This window comes from Condylura cristata, unplaced genomic scaffold (assembly GCF_000260355.1).
Source record: "Condylura cristata isolate star-nosed mole 26May11 unplaced genomic scaffold, ConCri1.0 scaffold00010, whole genome shotgun sequence".
Taxonomy (NCBI): domain Eukaryota; kingdom Metazoa; phylum Chordata; class Mammalia; order Eulipotyphla; family Talpidae; genus Condylura; species Condylura cristata.
Window position 1 is genome coordinate 21,901,037 of NW_004567111.1, and position 18,133 is coordinate 21,919,169.

Sequence of the window (18,133 nt, forward strand, 5' to 3'; positions counted from 1 at the left end):
GCGGAGGCGGCGGGGGGGAAGGGGGGCCTTGCCCAGGAGAGTGGAGGGGCTCCAGTTCCGGGTCAGGCCCTTCTTCCGCCTCCCTCGGCCACCACCATGGCGAGTAGTGGCGGCGCCGGTGCAGCGGCGGCGGCGAACCTGAACGCGGTGAGGGAGACCATGGACGGTGAGTGCCCGCGTTCGCCCGTCTACCTCGCCTCGGTTCTCCAGAGTCAAGGCTTCGAGGCGGGGGTGAGCCCGGGAGGACTTCAGGCCCCTTTTTGCCCTGAACAGCATCGTTGAGGCTCTTCCCCAAGGACCCGCCGGGACCACAGGGTTGGTGGTCGCATCTTTTGAGAGTTGTGTCATCGCTTCTGCGTAGTTTGTCGCGCGCACGACGTTCCGGCCTCCACGTCAGTCGGAGCGCTCTGTCCCACCCGCGCCCGGCCCTAGTCGCGCCCCCGCCGCTGCACCCACGTTTCCTCGCGTGTCGCGCCCCCTCCACGGGCCGCCGCGCCAGCCCTTTCCTTCGCGGTGCTCGCTGGACCCGGCGCCCTGGCTCTATGCTGAGCGCCCCCTTTTCGATCCCGAGCGGGGTTGCTTCGGAAACCCTAGAAACTGCAGCCCCCCCGACTCTAGATCTACAGACAGTGCCAGTGTCACCGCTGTGTTCTTTGTCCCTTGCACTTAAACACGCGTGTTTTAAAGGCCGGAGAATGAACAGATCGCCCCTTGGTTAGAATTGCTCGAATTTTTCGTACCGGAGCAGGTGACGCTCGTATCCTGGGGCGATGGGTGTATTTTCCTCTTTTCAGGATCCCGGAGGCTCAGGGAACGTTTTACCTGCACTCAGAAGAGGTAATCAGTATTGGAATTAGCCTTTCTGTCCTCTAATGCCGCCTCTGACACTTTCTACCCCTGATGGTGAGCTTAGACAAGCTATTTAAACATTTTGGAGGCCCTCCCTTCACCCCCCACCCCTTCTCCCTTGTAAAATGAGATTATTAAGTCTTGGGAATATTGTGAATATTTAAAGAAGACATCAAAACCTTCAGTGAAAGGTAGTTATTTTTGTGTTTTGTCAGATGTCAGCCCACTTAGAAACGTTTCTTTGTCCCCATCCTACCCCCAACCATACATTTAGTCTTTAGCTCCACCTACCCTCTCTTCTCCATGTAGCCCCGCCTTCTAGAGGTTTTGATAAAGCTTCTAACATTTAATACATTGACTCCTGTTTGCTTTTCAGAGTTTTTGCATGTTTTGTTTTTGCAGAGTTTTGCATGAACTGTAAATTAAACAGCCCTTTGCTTCTCAACTTTTCAGTTTGCAGTTGTCTGTTTTGCTGCTTTTTTGAAAAGCAGAATTTTGTTCCTGGTGTTTAACCCATTACCCCATCCTTCTCTATATTAGTGTGTGTTAATTTTGAAAGTGTAATTACAAATTTATGTCTGTAACATTTTTTGTGTCTTTGCTTGGGAAGCCAGTGCATTTTTTGCATTTCCAGTCCATTTTCTATTTATGTTAGCTTTTGGTCATTTTTGCTGAAAACGGCACACGACCCCATTAAATCGAAAACATTTGTTTTATCGCTGGTGTACAAATGAGAGCAGGTAGTTTATAATTAGTTAACATGATGGAGATTTTTAATGATAGATCTTTCTGTAAAATGAAATTTATAGAGTGTAAAAACCTGAAAACGTGCAGAAAGTTGAGAGACTTTCATAAAGGTTGCAGGAGGGAATTAGACAACATCGCTCCTCTGTACTCAGGTTTGCCTGCAAACCAGAAAATACAAAGGTCCCAGGTTGATAGTAGGTACATATTTATTAAATGTGGCGGTTACATATTCATGTTCGCTAAACCTTTAAATCATACAGAAGATCCTTCCTATCATGCTATAATTGTAGTCTAAAGCGTGAAGTTAAAGTTATTGCAAATGTGAAGTTAAGTTATTGCAAAGTTAATGATAAATAAAAATTTCCATGCTGTCTATAAAAGGTTGAGGAACCAAGGTAAGCCTGGTGACACATTGTAAATAATTGGCCATATGCTGAACTATAAATTAAACAACCCTAACTGCAGTTACTTTATAATCCCACTTCCCTCCTAGAAATAAAGCTTTAGCTTGCGTAAGGGATTGTTTGTCCTCCTCAAATACCATCACTGTTTGAAATTCTGTTAATGGGGCATTTCACTATATTTAAATCTATCCATGAAAACCCAAGTCTTTTTGGGTCTGACTACCTTCCTTTAAGATGCAATATATTTCCCCTCATTCTATCCCTCCCTCCCATCAATATTAATCTGTTAATGGTGATTTAATCTTTTAATGAAGGTCATTAATTTAAAGAGTTAGAACTCAGCTAAAAGTGATCCTATTTTTATTGTAAAATGAAAGGATTTTCATAAAGACACTTCAGACAAGGCAGGTAGACTTGGTCATTTATCTCTGCAGCTCACTCAGAAAGGAACCCAACTGATCTCGTCTGACTTAATGTAAGATGTTGCATAAGATCCTCTACTCTCATTCTTAGATCCTCAGCATTCTCTTTATACATTTCCTTTTAAAAATAGTCAGGTTTCTCAGGTAGCTAGAATACTAAGTTGCCTCCTTGCTTTTCAACATTTTGAAATTTTAGGTTCTCTTTACTGATAGTTTTATACTTTAATTTTTATCGTAGCCAAAAATTTTCTTTATGAGTCTTTTATAATTTTACGCCAGTAATTATGCTTTTGACTATTATGATAATAATGAGCTTTTTCTTTACTAGAGACTTCAGTGTAGTGCTACTTTATAATCAGTGAGCTAGAAAAAGGACATAAGAGTTCCACAGTGTGGAAGGCAGTGTCAGCAGAACATACAGTCCATGCTGCCAGCATTAATCTTGTTGCTCATGTGAGAAAGAAACCTGGAAGTCCGTCTTGCTTTCTTCACATACCTTACTTACTCTTCACTAAGCTCCTTTATCACAGATTTGATTAATTATATTGCCTGAGCGCTTCAGATCCATGAATTACCAAGTTCTCCCTGGCATAGGACCTTGTACAAGCCACTTTCTTGGCTCTCAGTCTTTGCCCCTTACGCTTGCTTCTACTTCAGTCAGGTTGATTTCTATTCACCCCTAAAAGTTTTAAGTTACTACTTAAGACAGTCTTTCCTAGGCACTGTTTCCTAGAAAGCTAAGTAAGATGCCTTTCTTACTTTGGAAGTATGCTATTTATCCTTCATTTAATAACTGAAATCAGTTATTATTCTAATCTCTTATTTTGATATCTATTTCTTCTAAACCGTAATGTTCATGAGGAATGGGATTCTTTCTGTCTTGTTTACAAGTATACGTACAGCAGTACCAAAGTAGGCACAAAATACTTATAGGTGCAACTGACATTGTAGGCAAAACAAAAATACTTACTGGTTACATTTTTATGAAGCTTGGAAGTAAAGATTAATGTGAGTTTTTAAGAAAAGCTTAAAGAAAGAAATATTAGTGCTGGAATGAACCTGAAGAGGCATCATGAGATTCAAGAGAAGAGAGGAAAAAACATGAAAGGACATGAAATTTACTTGTAGAAGAAATTTTTACCTGTAAATCAACGGTAAAACTGTTAGAAGCTTGCCTATAACTCTTTAAAGTAGCTGGCTGCACAGTGAAGTTAAATAATGTCCTAGGTTATCACCTAGAATGTAAGTGAAGCATAATCCCTGTATGAAAAGAAGCCCTAAAAATTAAAGAAATTGATGCTTCACTCTGAAAATTGATAAAAATTAGCACTTGCTGCAACTTTCTGTTCCAAGCATATAAAAGAATGAATTTGGATCACTCTCTAACTCCATGTATATAAAAATGACTGGAAGTCATATTAAAATACTATAATCAACACAGCCATGTTCAAAAACAGTAAAAGGAAAGAGCAAGGTTTTCCCCAAAGAAAGGAGCAGATGGGCACCTCAGCAGGCGGTTGGGAATGAAACCTGACAGAGCATGCTGCCCTGCCTGAAAGAAGCTGGAGGCCAGAACTGTGCCATCTGCCGTTACCAAGGATTGAGACTCACCATGCATTTGTCTTGTGGGTCTGGAGCCAGAATATTTGCACAAGGCATGAGCTACAGGGCTGAGGCTAATCTGAGGTAGTTGCATATCCAAGGATGCATCACCAATCCGAGTCTGGAAGATGCACTTTCAATTGAAAACATAAAGCACCCAAGAGAAATGCAAAACATAAAAAACTAACATAAAAAATGAAAAAGAAAAGTGAAAGTAGTAGTAAAGGCTAACTTTTTTAAGCACAATTCTTAGCATGCCCTTTATCTTCATAATGTTCCTGGAAAAAAAATAATGTTTCTGTTATTATCTCCATTTTACAGAGTGATAAAGTTACTGGCATTTCATCTTGCTTTTACTAAGTAATAGCATTCAAATTTGAACCTAGGTTGTTTGGCTCTAGAAAGCAGACACTTTTTTGCTTGCTTTGCTGCTTGCTTATATTTGCAAACAGAGGTCTCAAAAATAACTGAAATAGGACTATAACATACTCTAATAGATAAAGGCAGAAATAACAACCACAAGATTAGTAGTTGTGATAAATGAGTATGAGGAAAATGTAGGACTCTTAAAATAGGATTTTTTTTTTTTATTCGTACAGAACTGGGGTACAGGTCAGAGATACGGAGAGTGAGAGGATTCACCAGAGACAGAGTGGGGAGCAGAACAAGCAGATCGATGAAGTACACTGCTGAGGGGAGCAGCGGGCGGGCAGAAGCGGTTTGCCACCCCATGTGGTCACCTCCGGGGCTGGTGGGATCCAACTCATTCGGAAGTGGCTTAAGCTTCTTTGTGCTGTGCTTTAAGCCGCTGCGCCACCAAGGAGGGCCCTAAAATAGGATTTTTTTAAGAAAATGCAAAAGTAAAAGTCTGTACAACTAGAAAAGTATTGATATGTTAGAATATAAGAACTGAAACAATGAAAATGGGAAGGGCTGTCAGCTTCTAAACAAGATGGAGTAGCGAGCACTGTTGCTACCTAAAACAACCAACAGGACTCCACTAAAACATGTAGAACAGTTTTCAAGGCAGTAAGCATCAGGCAGCAAAGGACACTGATCCCTGACAGACAAGAAACGAATAAACACGAGCACAGTAGTTTCCTCAGCTTAAGTCCCTTTAGAGTTTTTGGGTCACACTACAGTGGTGTATGGTGGGAGGCCATGCAGAACCCTGTAGACAACTGAGTTAAGTAGAAAGAGCTTAGAGTCTAGGGAGACCAAGGCCGGAAGAGTTTGCAAGACAGAGTACCTGAGAGGAAACAGCTGCAAAGAGAGAATTTTGGAGAGCTGAAGAATGGTACCCCCTCAGCATTCAGCAGAGCTTTGATGAGCATCTGTGTAAGCAAATACCCAAGAAGCTGGAGAAAGAATCATCCAAAAGGATTGTGGCAACAGTTTCCATAAGACTGATAATGTACCTATATCAGCCTGCTAGAATGGAAAACTTAATAGTTCATAAGACAATGGGCAGAGCACTCAGGAAGGTTTTTACCTCAGTGAAGACCCAAAAGGACAATAGAGTTTCCAAATAACTGCATCTTATAACAAAGCTTGGGAATATGTATAGAAATATAAAAATATCCAATACCCAACAAGAAAGTTTATAATGTCTGGCATTTTAAAAATTAGGTATGCAAAGCAGGAAAATATGACTCATGGTGAGGAGAAAAATACCATCAAAACATGCAAAATTGACACAGATGTTAGAATTAGCAAATGAGGACATTTAAACTGTTCATGTGTCTAGAAAGTTAAGTGGAAGCATGGAAGATATTTACGTAAAGAAACAATTTGAACTTCTAGAGTTGAAAATGATTGATATGAAAAAGTAGGAAGGACCCCTTTAACAAGTTGACTACTTCAAACTTTCTGGGAAGAAAAGTTAAGTCCTGTCTTCCACCCAAGCTGCAGGGATTCAAATGTTTAAATATTTATGGGGAGAGTGAGATAACTTCTGAGTGCTGAAAGAGAATACTGAAGAATTACATAGGTAACTTTTATATAGGAACTGATTTTGTAAGCATAATGATAGGAGAAAAATGATAGCGGAAACAGTGTGTAACATGTTGACCATTGACCTACAAAGTTTTAAAACACATTCAGTAAAATGACCACCATAAAACAAAGCTTGGTTGAATCTGTTTATCCTTTGGTTCTCTGTCAGTGCTTTGCATGTCAAATACAATAGTATAATAAAACGAAGTACTATGAAAATGAAGTAAAAAAATGAAAGTTTTCAGTTTTACTAGATTCAGCAGACATTTACTTTCAAATTGTAAACTTTTCTTTCTTTTTTTAAATTTATTTTTGTGTGGAAGAACTATGGTGTAGGCCAGAGGTACAGGGGGTGAGAGGATTCACCTAACAAAGCGAGGAGCAAAACATGCGGGTCTGCTGAAATACACTGCCGAGGGGAGCAACAGGTTGGATCTGGAGAGGTCTGCTGTGCCATGTGGGTCCACTTCCTGGCCAGGGATTGAACTCAGAGGGGCTAGCACAGACTTAATCTCTAGGCCACCTGGGAGGTCCCTCAAATTGTAAACTTTTTTTTTAAGCATGTACTTTTTTTTTTTTAAGATTGATTTATTTATGCATACAGAACTGAGGTACAGGCCAGAGTCTGCAGGAGCGGTGAGAGGATTCACCAGAAACTGTGGGGAGCAGAATAGGCCGATTGATGAAGTGCACTGCTGAGGGGAGCAGCGGGAGGGTCAGGAAAGGTCTGCCATCCATGTGGGTCACCTGTAGGGGTCGGCAAACTCTCACTGAAGTGGCTTTAGCTTCTTAGTGCTGTGCTTTAACTCCCTGTGCCACCAGGGAGAACCCAAATTGTAAACATTTTTTTAAAAAAATATTTTATTTGTTCATACAGAACTGGGGTACAGGCCAGAGGTGGAGGGGCCGCAAGAGGCTTCACCAGAGACAGAGTGGGGAGCAGAACAGGCAGATCCACGAAGTACACTGCTGAGGGGAGCAGCGGGCGGGTCAGGAGAGGTCTGCCACACCATGTGGTCACCTCCAAGGCAGGCGGGAATTGAACTCATGCAGAAGTGGCTTTAGCTTCTTAGTGCTGTGCTTTAACCCTCTGTGCCACCAGGGAGGGCCCAAATTGTAAATATTTTTAAAGCCTTAAGTATGCATATTACTCACTGAGCAGTTTTACTCCTAGGAATTTTGTCTAATGAAGTTAAATTAGTTATAATATTGCTCATCCTAATATTATTTTAATAGGGGAAGCATGAGACCCACACAACTCAAAATAGGATGATGGCTAAATAATGTCTGATGGTTCTATAAAATGTAATGCTTTACTTTGTAAAATAACTAAAAATGGGCAGCTGCTTCTCTGCCCACCTGTGCCTATGCAGGTGTTTCTTTCCACCCTCTCTCCCTCTGCAGGTCAGCAGCTTCCTGCCTGTCCGTGACCCTCACCATGCCATGACTTGGCATGCTCTCCCTCTCCTGTCCCTTTCTAATAAACTTATTCTTTAAATATAAAAATAAATAAATAAATAATTGAAAGTGAAGAAATACAATAATCCTGATAATGATGCATACATTTTAGATACATAGTAAATGAGTAGTAGAATGTAAACTGAGATATGGAGGGGGGAGGCTATCTTTAAGTTCCTAGAGCTGAATATAGGAAAAACAGTATTAGAAGACAATTTCCAAATCTAGCAATACACTGCTAGTTGTTTGATGCTGTGCTGTATTGTATGAAATAAAAACAAAAGTGTATGTAAGGTTTTTTGTTTTTTTTTTTTTAAAGTTTTCTCTATCTTTTCAGTTCTGCTTGAGATTTCAAGAATATTGAATACTGGCTTAGATATGGAAACTCTGTCTATTTGTGTACGACTTTGTGAACAAGGAATTAATCCAGAAGCTTTATCATCAGTTATTAAAGAACTTCGAAAGGCCACTGAAGCACTAAAGGTTAGAGAATTGTGTGTTAGTTCATTTTAACTAAACATGCATTTGTTTAGAAAATGATTAATGATTAGATACACGAAAGACCTAGTTGAACAAGATTATACCAGTTTCTGTCACCATCAGGAGAAATCCTGCAGACTGAAGACCAGGAGCTTAGTGGCATATATTCAGATCACAAAAATTGCTATTGTCATAGCAAGAAGCTCCCAACTGTGTAGAATTTTCTTTGTTATCGGTAAAATTGTTATCTGCCCCCCAAAAAGCTCCTATCTGATACATGTGATAATGGCCTTATGTGGCAATAGTGTATCTGCTGCAGTCATCAAATTAAGATGAGATTGTAACATTCTAATGATGTGCTTATGAGACGGGAAATTGCTTACAAGATGGGAAATTTGGACACAGATAAAGAGAGCACCACCTGAAGACCCAGTTTATAGAGAGGAGGCAGAATTAGGAGCGATAGCAGCTACTAGCCAAAAAGGCCAAGAGCTGTCAGCATCTACCAGAAGAGTGGAAGGGGCAAGGAAAGAGCCTGTGCCACCGTCTTCAGTGTCGCCCTGGCCCGGCTGCCACCCTGGTTCTGGCGTTCTCACTTCCAGAACTGAGAGAATCAATTTCTGTTGTTTTAAATGACCCAGTGTGTGTTGTTTTGCTATGGAAATCTTAGAAAACTGAGACAGCATTTACTACTGGGTAGTAGGGAGCTGCTTTTTAAGAAATACCTAAAAATGTAGAAGTGACTTAGGAATTGGGTGGTGAGTTAAGATTGGGAAATTTAAAAGTGCTTGGTAGAAAAACTATAGAATGCCTTTGAGGAGATTTTTGGTAGACCTATTGACATTAAAGAAGATTCTGGTGAGCTCAGAAAGAAGAGAGAAGAGTTACAGAGAAAGTTTCGAGAAAATATATGTATGTACTTTTATGTCTCATTATGAACAAATTATTGCTAAAAATACAAAGATTGTGGTGAGAAACAAATATTGGATGTTGGTGGAAAGGCTATTCTTGCTATAAAGTGGCAGCATTTGGTTGAGTTATATTCTACTCTTGGGAGGAAGATAGAACTTGTAAGTAATGAATTTGGATATTTAGCTGAGGAAATTTCTAAGCAAAATGTGGAAAGTGTAGCTTGATTTTTCCTTGCTACTTCTAATGAAGTTGTAAGAGAAATGAGAATTGAAGAAGGAACTGGCAAACAGAACCAACACTTGGTTTGGAAACATACCAAAAGTGTCAGCCTTTAAGGCGTGACTCAGATTCCATACAGGACATAGCTAGCAGGAGCTTTAAGAGACAGGATCAGTGTGAAAGGAAGGGAAGGTTGTCAGACTCCAAGACTTTGCAGGTAGGGAACTGGCTATTAGAGCTGCCTGTGAACACACTGTCCTTCAAGGAAATGGAAGAATGACTCTGAAAGTAGACAAGAGCTCTCTGAGAGTGGGCAGTTAGATTAGTCCACCATGAACCCAGAGGACCACCTTATTCCAAATTAAAATTCCCCACCAGTAACATCAGAATATCCCTTATTCCACACCTTTGCCAATTCTCTTGCTTGTTATTGCAAGTCTTTAATTTTAATCATTCTGATGTGTATATCTGGGTTTTTTTTATGTAGCTTTTTGGCATATCTCTGAGTGCTAAATGGGGTTGAATGAGTTTTTACTTGTTTGTTTTGATGTTTTCCGTTCTGAGGTATCTTTTCAAGTTCTTAATGACTTTTCTGGGTTATCTGTCTTAGTTATAGTTTATTTTACCCCTAATTGCCATCCCTTCTATCACTTTACCCCTTCCGCCTTCCTTCTTACCTCTTAACCTGAGAAACCTCATTTATTATTGTCTTCTAGTTTAAAAGCAAGTGATTAGCTTGGTTCAATTTTCCACTGTGTAAATGCCAGTGTTTCTTATTCTGAGTTGCTTTACTATACACAATTCACGTCAATTCCTTCCACTGCTGCAATGGCAGCATTTTCTTATGACACAGTAATAATCAGTGTGAATATATTACATATTCTTGATCCAGAACTCTGTCAGTGGGTATTTAGGCTGTTTCCATATCCTAGCTATTATAATTAATTAATGCTATGATAATCACTGTAGAATATACCAAATACCATATGTTTAATATGATGATTTCATGTTCTTTGATAGATGTCCAAGAGCAGGATTGCTGGGTCTTATAATAATTACATTTTCAATTTTTTAAGGTAGATCCAAATTGCTTTCCAAAATGGCTGCACCAGTTTATAGTCCTATCAAGAATGTAGTAGGAGTCTTCTTTTTCTGCAACCTCTCCATTACTTGTTGGGGTCTTTTTTTTTTTTTTTTTTTAATTTATTTATGCTTACAGAATTAGGGTGTAGGCCAGAGATGTGGTGGGTAAAAGAATTCACCAGAGACAGAGTGGGGGAGCAGAACAGGCAGATACACTGAAACACACGGCTAATGAGAGCAGTGGGTGGGCCAGGAGAGGTCTGCCATGCTGTGTCGGTCAGCTCCCTGGGCGGAAATAGAACTCATGCTGAATAGAACTCATGCTGCCCTGGCTTTGGAGAGCTTCACAATGTGGTTCTTTAACCCATTACTCCACCAGGGAGAGCCCAGGAGAGCCTGGGGACACATCATATTGACACATAAGTGCTTGTTGCCATTTTGTTACTCTTAGTTAATTTTTTTGACATCATTTTTGTTTTATTTAGATTCCATTTCCATCGTATTTCTTCTATGGGTTTGTTTCAAGGCTCTGCTGAAGTTAGTATACATCGGACCATTTTTGTGGCTTGTTTTTGACAGTTTGATTTCAAACATGTACTGATTGGTCACGTTTTTCTCTCTTCCACATTGTATATGTTTAGGTGTCTGATAATCTTTGTTTTGTTGTTGTTGCTGCTTTATAATAGCCCCTATAGGTAGTACTTTCATGTCTCATTTGTTTGATAAACTCTTTTAGTTTTTGCCTTTCAGGGGACCTCTTTAATTCTGTATCCCTTATTCATGTAGTATGAATGCTACACAAGGTTGGTAGCTTACTTCATTTAAGTGAAAATACTTATTTCATTGTATCTTGGAAGAGAACCTCTAAAATTAATGTGAAAATGGAATGGGGCAAAGACAAGTTAAATTGCATTTGAGTTAAAAGTAATTTTAAAGACAACTAAAATCGCTTATATTATTTCAAGTATTTAAAGTAGATGATACTGAGACTAGGCTTAGGAAAAAGTACTAACAAGGTATTGCAAAAGCTACTTTAAGAAAATAGGATGGTAGGAAGAAAGAAACTTTTCAGAGCAAAGTAGACATTTTTTCAAGGTAGGTTTTAATTCCCTTCGATAGTAAATCCAAAGGGAGAGGCTAGTTTAGGATCGTTCTCTGAATCAACTACATAGTAAAACAAGGTAGATGCTGTTGGCTATAGAAAATGGTTTAAGCCCTGTTGAAAATTGAGTTATCTGAAGTTTTCCTAATACCTCAAGGGATTTTCATAAAAGACCTCTGCATAGACTAAACATAAAAGCAAATTTGATTAGGCAATTGAAATATAAATAGATGTTCGCCATGCATTTCTAAAATGTAATGTATTTAAAATAATTTTCTTATCTGAGAAATTAGTTTTTTTAAGATTTTTTTTTTAAGATAAGAATTGGGATGTAGGCTAGAGGTTCGTGGTGCCGGGTTGAGAGGATTCACCAGAGACAGACTGGAAAGCAGTAACAGGCAGACTGATTAAAATACACTGCTGAGGGGAGCAGCTGGCGAGTGAAGAGGGGTCTGGTGTGGCTCTTGGTCAGCTCCCACGCCAGGGATCAGACTAGCCTGGCCTGGTACTGTAGTGGCTACAAATAGCTTCACAGTGCTGAGACTAATCCCTTGCACCACCAGTGAGACCCAAGAAGTCATTTTTTAAAAAATCCTTTTAGAAATGCATCAAATTGTGTATTAATGAGTGATACGGTATCTAGGTATTTCAAGGAAAGAAATCAAGGAAAGTAAAATGCTTGTTGTTACAGGGTAAGCAGTATTAGTATTTGTTCATTCTTCTTTAGTCCTTTTTTCTTTACCTGAAAAGCATATAGAAAGGTTTTTTTTAATTATCTACTCCTTTCCACAAAAAAGGAAACATTGTGAAACAGACACTATTGAAGAATAAGACCTGCTGTGGGTTAATTTTCAAGTTGCAGTGTTATTTTACATTGACTATTTAACATGATACAGTGATTTTCTGCTTTTAGCAAAACAGTAAGTGTAGAAGGTAGCTCTGATGCACTGCAGAAAGTGAAAATCACTGCATTCTCATGATAAAAGTGGTTTGATGAATGAGGGGCAAAGATGTTTGTTAATATCAGTGCAATATCGACAAATTTATCATCATGGCATCTCTTTTTCTATAGTTTTATTATAATGAATCTTACTCTCTTATTCTAGGCTGCTGAAAATATGACAAGCTGACTTTCTGGAGAAATCCTGATGAGATATGTCAAGCTCTGCAAAAGGATTTGAAGATTGCATTGTTTTCAAGAATGTACAATGAAATTACAGCATGCAGCAGTGTAGACACATTTTCTTTTTTAAGAAAATTATAAAACCATAGCTTTATAAATCAGTGGAAAGTGGCTTACAGAGAACTATCAGATATTTTTATGTTACATCTTGCTTTTTTAAAAAATATTTTGAATGGCTTGCCATTACTGTGTTCACATTTATGTATTTCCTATCTATAGCTCTGATAGCTTTAATTTTCTAAGCAGTCTCTGTCCAGTCTGCACATCTGCTGTGCCTGGTTGAAGTAGAGTGGAGCCCATCAGCAGTAATGTAGTAGTTGTAACTTGTTGACATTTCCATTATAAACGTTAATTTTGAATTGCTTGTGCAAAGTAACTGGATTTATGTTGTATTAGGCTAGAAGTTGTCAGAATTTCAGCCACTATAAATTTTGATTTAGATTCATTATGTGTATCAGAATCTTTTATTTTAATGAAAACATTTGTTGTAATCTGCTCCATAACAAAGAATATTTAGTATTTTAAACATAAAGTTTGAGAGTTAACAGATAAGAACCAATCAACCAGTTTAAAGTAAAACTTTTAGAGACTTAAACTTTTATTTAATAATGACAGTGCTAAGCTTGGAAATGTATCATTTAAATCATTTAGATTAATAGGAATATTGAGAATGTTTCATTCTCAGTTTATACTCTGTAAATTATGGTCTAAAAAACAATGTGTAATGAAACATTTCCTACATGAAAAATTCTTTCCATTTATTACAGCAAAATCATTTGAGCACTTACCTAATAAATCTTGAGTGATTAATACATCACTAAATAGGAGAGGTCTTTCAACAGAAGATATTTTCTGAACAAAAAGAGCTGTCTAGTCATTAGAAACTAATCAAAAGTTCTTTATCAGGGATTAAAACATGCCTTTCTAGGGTTATTTTTGCATGTCATTTTTTTTTTTCACCCTGGAAGTTTTAACTAATGAGAATGATGGTTCAAAGTAAATTTTAGAAAATTTAGGTTAACATTGATTCTGTTCTGTAATAGAATCTCAATGCATTATTTTTATCAAGCCTACTACAACTTCAATTTTAATGTTTCTTAAATATCAGACTTTGTTAGCTTCCATTTGAACTATACCACAAGCTTTACTCTTTAGCAGGACTGTTTGTTCTTCAAACAAGCTGAAGTGGTTTTAAGAATTCTTAGTAATATTTAAATGGCAACCTTCTGTACTGTTGTTTTTTTAAAAAAATCTGTTCTTTAGATGATACAGACTTTTTAAATGCATGGTATCTTTACCAAGTGCACTGGAAAGTCTATTGACAAAACTAGTTGGGGGCTAATAACAGCTTGAATAGACATTTATTTGGAAATAAACACTGCATGTTGTCAGTTGTAAATCATAAGAGAACACTTTGTCAAGCTCCCAAATTTGTATATACTTTTTGGCCATTAGAATTAATAGTTTTATTTATGACTTAGAATTAATAGTTTTATTTATAGATTTAGTTACTTATGTATGAAACAAAGCAGGAAATATATTTGAGAAGGAGTTATGTTTACAGAGGACTTCTTTAATGTGTTACTTTTTAAATGTAAACATATATTTTTAATGCATATGAAGTAATAGTTAAGGAAACCAAGCAAAGTAATGATACAATCACAGTGTTGTGTTTATTGTCAATGACAAAAATAAAAATATTTGATAGTATATGCTTCTGTGAATTCAACTTGTGTATCAGTAATTCTGTAGATTTAGATGCTTGTTACTTAGATTGAAGACTGCTTAAAGACTTAGTAATTTACCATGTAAAGTGGATTACTTTTCCCTAGTAATAAAAGGAGAAGGGCACCTTAACATTGCCCCAGGCTTGAAAACAAAGCTGGCTTTTCAAATAGGCCTGAGATTTTTTTCTATACTTCAAATAAGCTTCTTTACCATAGTGAGACATGAAAGATACCTGCATGTTCCAAACCTAAAAGTTTCCAGTGGCTGAATTACCAGTTTTTAAGTACATAAATTAAAATTCTTCATACTTGTCACATTTTTATTGTGATAAGGAATACATAATAAAACATTTACCATTATCATTTTAAGTTGTATATTCAACCATGACTACTATCCAGAATGTTTTGACCATCAAAACAGAAACTCTGTCTATTACCAATAACTTTATTCTTAAATTTTCCCCATCTCAAAGAAAGGGTGAACATTTTCCCCCTTGTTTTATAAATTTCACTACTCTAAGTACTTTGTCTAAGAGGAATCAAACAATGTTTTTCTTTTTGTGTCTCATTTCACTTGGTATGATGACCTCAAATTTTGGTATAGTGCCTTATATCAGAATCTCCTTTTTAAAGCTGAGTAATATTCCCATGTATGTATGTGCATGTGCACATACATATTGTTTGTGTACATATATAAATGGTTTATATACATTTATATAATGTACTGTTAATTATGTACATTATATATTTATCATTTATATACTTTTAGGCATTCATATCTGGATGTTTGATTTTCTAGTTTTTGTTTGAGTTGCTACTTTTTGGCTATTGTGAATAATGCTTCTACAAACATTGGTGTACAAATACTGTTCAAGTATTTGCTTCATTTCTTTCCAGTATATATGGCAAAGTGATATTAGTGGATCATGGTAATTATATATTGAATTTTTTGAGGAACTACCATGTTCTTTTCCATAGTTGCTTCCATAGTTGCTGTACCATATTAAATTTCACCCATGCACTAGGGATCTACTTTATTCCTATCCTTGTCAATGCTTATTTCTCTTTTTGTTGGTTTATTTGCTGTCTAATTAGGTGTAATGTGTCATCTAATTGTAGTTTCCATTTGCATTTACTTAGTGATGTGGAGCATCTTTTTCATGTACTTACTGGCTGTTTGTAAATTTTTGGACAAATGTCTGTTAAAGGCCTTTGACCAAGTTTTGTTTTATTGTTGCATTGTTATTTATTCTGGAATATTAATCCCTTATCAGATACATGACTTGCAGATATTTTCTTCCAATTTGTGGGTCTCTTTTTCACTTCTTTTTTTAAAGATGTATTTTATTTTTGAATACAAGAACTGGGGTACAGGCCAGAGGTGTGGGGGAAGGAGAAAACAGAGAGGGGAGCAGAACAAAACAGGTGACTTGACTGAAATACACTGCTGAGGAGAGCAACAGGTGAAAAAGGAGAGGTCTGCTGCAACCACATGGGTCAGCTTCCTGACTGGGGATTGCATTTATGCTGCAATGGCTGGTGATTGTTTGATATAGCGAGACTTAACTCTTGGCCACCAGGAAGGCCCTCTTTTTCACTCTTAAAATTGTTCTTTGGTGATTAACAACTATATACCAGAGACTTTTTACAGGGGTGGAGTGGGGAATGGGATAAAAAATGGTGGTGGGGGTGAAGTACACTGGATTATGGTGATGGCACCTGGATGATTTGGTGGTGGGAAGCCCATGGGGATTACAACTGAGATGGAAAAAGGCCAAAAATGATGTAAAAATAAACTTTTTTTAAGTGTTTTTTCGGTGCTCAAAGTTTTAAATTTTGATGAGGTTACAATTACCTCTTGTCACCAGTGCTTTTGCTGTCATGTCCAGGAAATAATTGCCACACAAGCTTTTCTACTGTAAGAATTTCAGCTGTTACATTTAGATCTTTGAGCCCTCCTCATCTAATTTTTGTTTGGTGAAAGGACTAGCCACATTTTATTATTATTATTATTATAACAGTTTATTCTTACATCATTTTGTGCCTTTTTCCATCTCAGTTGTAGTCCCTGAGGGCTTCCTATCACCAGTTCACCTATGTGCAATCACCATAATCCAGTGCACTTCCCTGTCCAACTGCCCCGCCACCTTTCCTCCCCTCCCCCGCCTCCATTTTTGATCCCATTCCCCACTCCACCCTCATAAAATGTCTCTGGTATATAGTTCATTATTTTTTTTTCCTCCTGGTCCTTTATGCCATCCAGTATTTTTCTTTTTCTTTCTGGGACTAGCCACATTTTAAGTTATAATATGCATGTGTGACCAGAAGTTCATTTTGGATGCTACAGCTTCAGTCATTTTTCCCTTTCTTGTGTTCTCACAACACTCAACCACCATTATGGTGTTATTTAGTGGGTACCTTTTAATTAAGGTAAGTAACAGGGTAAAACATTGATTTTATAAAAAGCTGTAACTGAGGACCCCAATTCTGGTTCCCAAGGTCTCTTGTTTATTAAGTTCAGTGTTCATATATATGAGGTTGAAGTATATTAAATTCTGTTAAAAATGGGGGTACATCTGTTTGTCCCAAATAGATTTCAGGAAGTCTATAATAAACACATTTTTAGAGTAAATGGGTAAATGGGTGTCTTATGGGCCCTCGGGCTGAATGGAAATGCAGGTGTATTTGATGGAAGCAGTTTACATTGTCCCTTCTACTGAAAATAATATGTTGCCAGATGTACACTAAAAGGCCTTAATGAGGTTGTTCTGATAACTGTATTTCCAAGAGGTGATGTTGGAAAACTGTCTTGTTAAAATTTCTAGTGTTTGCTTACTTTCCTTCCAGTAAATGGACTTTTTATTGTAACAGCCACAGCTTATACTTGAATTTGCTGACTGTTCTATATTGAAATATCTAGATAAACTAATGTAAATTTTGTAAATATATATACTTATCATTTACTCTGAATACCCTGTTTGTCAAACTAATACAAAATATCACCCATTTCAGTTTCACCAACACAGAGGAAAATTGAAACTACACAATTGGCTTCCAGAGCTATGTGATTGCTCTGGTTTTCTTAATGCTCATCTTTATAAGCTGACTAGAAGGTACCTAATGCCTTACCAGGAGGAACATGGAAAATTACAGCAGAAATGGACTTGCTTATAGCATCTTCATATGTCTTCAAAAGTAAATGATAATATCTCAGCAATTTAATGGAAACTTTAATGGACACTTAATTACATCTCCTTAAGCCTGTTCAGCGGTATCATGTGAGTTTATTTTATTACCCCTAACACCTAGAGTTATTTGGGCATCTGTGATTTTTGCAATGTGTGTTTTGTGTACCCCACTGGCTTATTTATAAGTTTTTTTTTTATTTAAATAGGTTTACTTCTTAAAATTCTTAGTACAGTTGTTTTCATTGTAACACTTTATGACTCTTAAAATGGACAATCAGTGTAATCCCCATAGGTAGAAAGTAACTATAATTACAACAAAAAGGAAACAGTTTAGTCATGTCTTTAGAAGCTGACTCTGAGACCTACTTCTTATTTCATAGAAGATGATCAAGTGGTAGATATACAACAGAATTGAATGACCAGAAAGGTTAAAAGATTATGAAAAAGTGAAATGCACATGGCTTTTATTGCATCGTAAGTATGTTTACTAAATGAACCCTCTTTGGTATTCATCCGATATTTTTGAAAAAACACTATCCATATAATACATTATAATATCCACATATTGTAGTAGAAAACTCAGTCTTTAAGGTAAGATAGGTTTCTTACCTGTAGGATGAAGGTAAGTAACCAATATTGTGAAGATTTAGTGGCAATAACATGTAAAATGCCTAACACTGCCTAGCACATAGTAGGAGCTTCATAAATGTTCACTTTGTATTTTGTATTAATTGGAGTCACATGGCAACTAATTTCAGAGAT

General features: G+C 37.3%; 1 protein-coding gene across 1 annotated transcript; it reads left to right on the forward strand.

The window, feature by feature from the left end:
- On the forward strand, positions 1 to 14,866 carry MZT1 (mitotic spindle organizing protein 1). Its single transcript, XM_004680103.2, has 3 exons — positions 1 to 166; positions 7,815 to 7,960; positions 12,380 to 14,866. Exons 1-3 carry the CDS (start codon positions 97 to 99, stop codon positions 12,401 to 12,403), a joined length of 240 nt encoding a protein of 79 aa, XP_004680160.1. The 5' UTR covers positions 1 to 96; the 3' UTR covers positions 12,404 to 14,866.
- The last annotated feature ends 3,267 nt before the right edge of the window (positions 14,867 to 18,133 follow it).

Coding starts and splice junctions, on each gene's coding strand:
- MZT1 (XM_004680103.2), top strand. CDS start 97: ATGGCGAGTAGTGGCGGCGCCGGTGCAGCGGCGGCGGCGAACCTGAAC. Junction 167..7,814: donor GGTGAGGGAGACCATGGACG/GTGAGTGCCCGC, acceptor CTATCTTTTCAG/TTCTGCTTGAGATTTCAAGA. Junction 7,961..12,379: donor AGGCCACTGAAGCACTAAAG/GTTAGAGAATTG, acceptor CTCTTATTCTAG/GCTGCTGAAAATATGACAAG.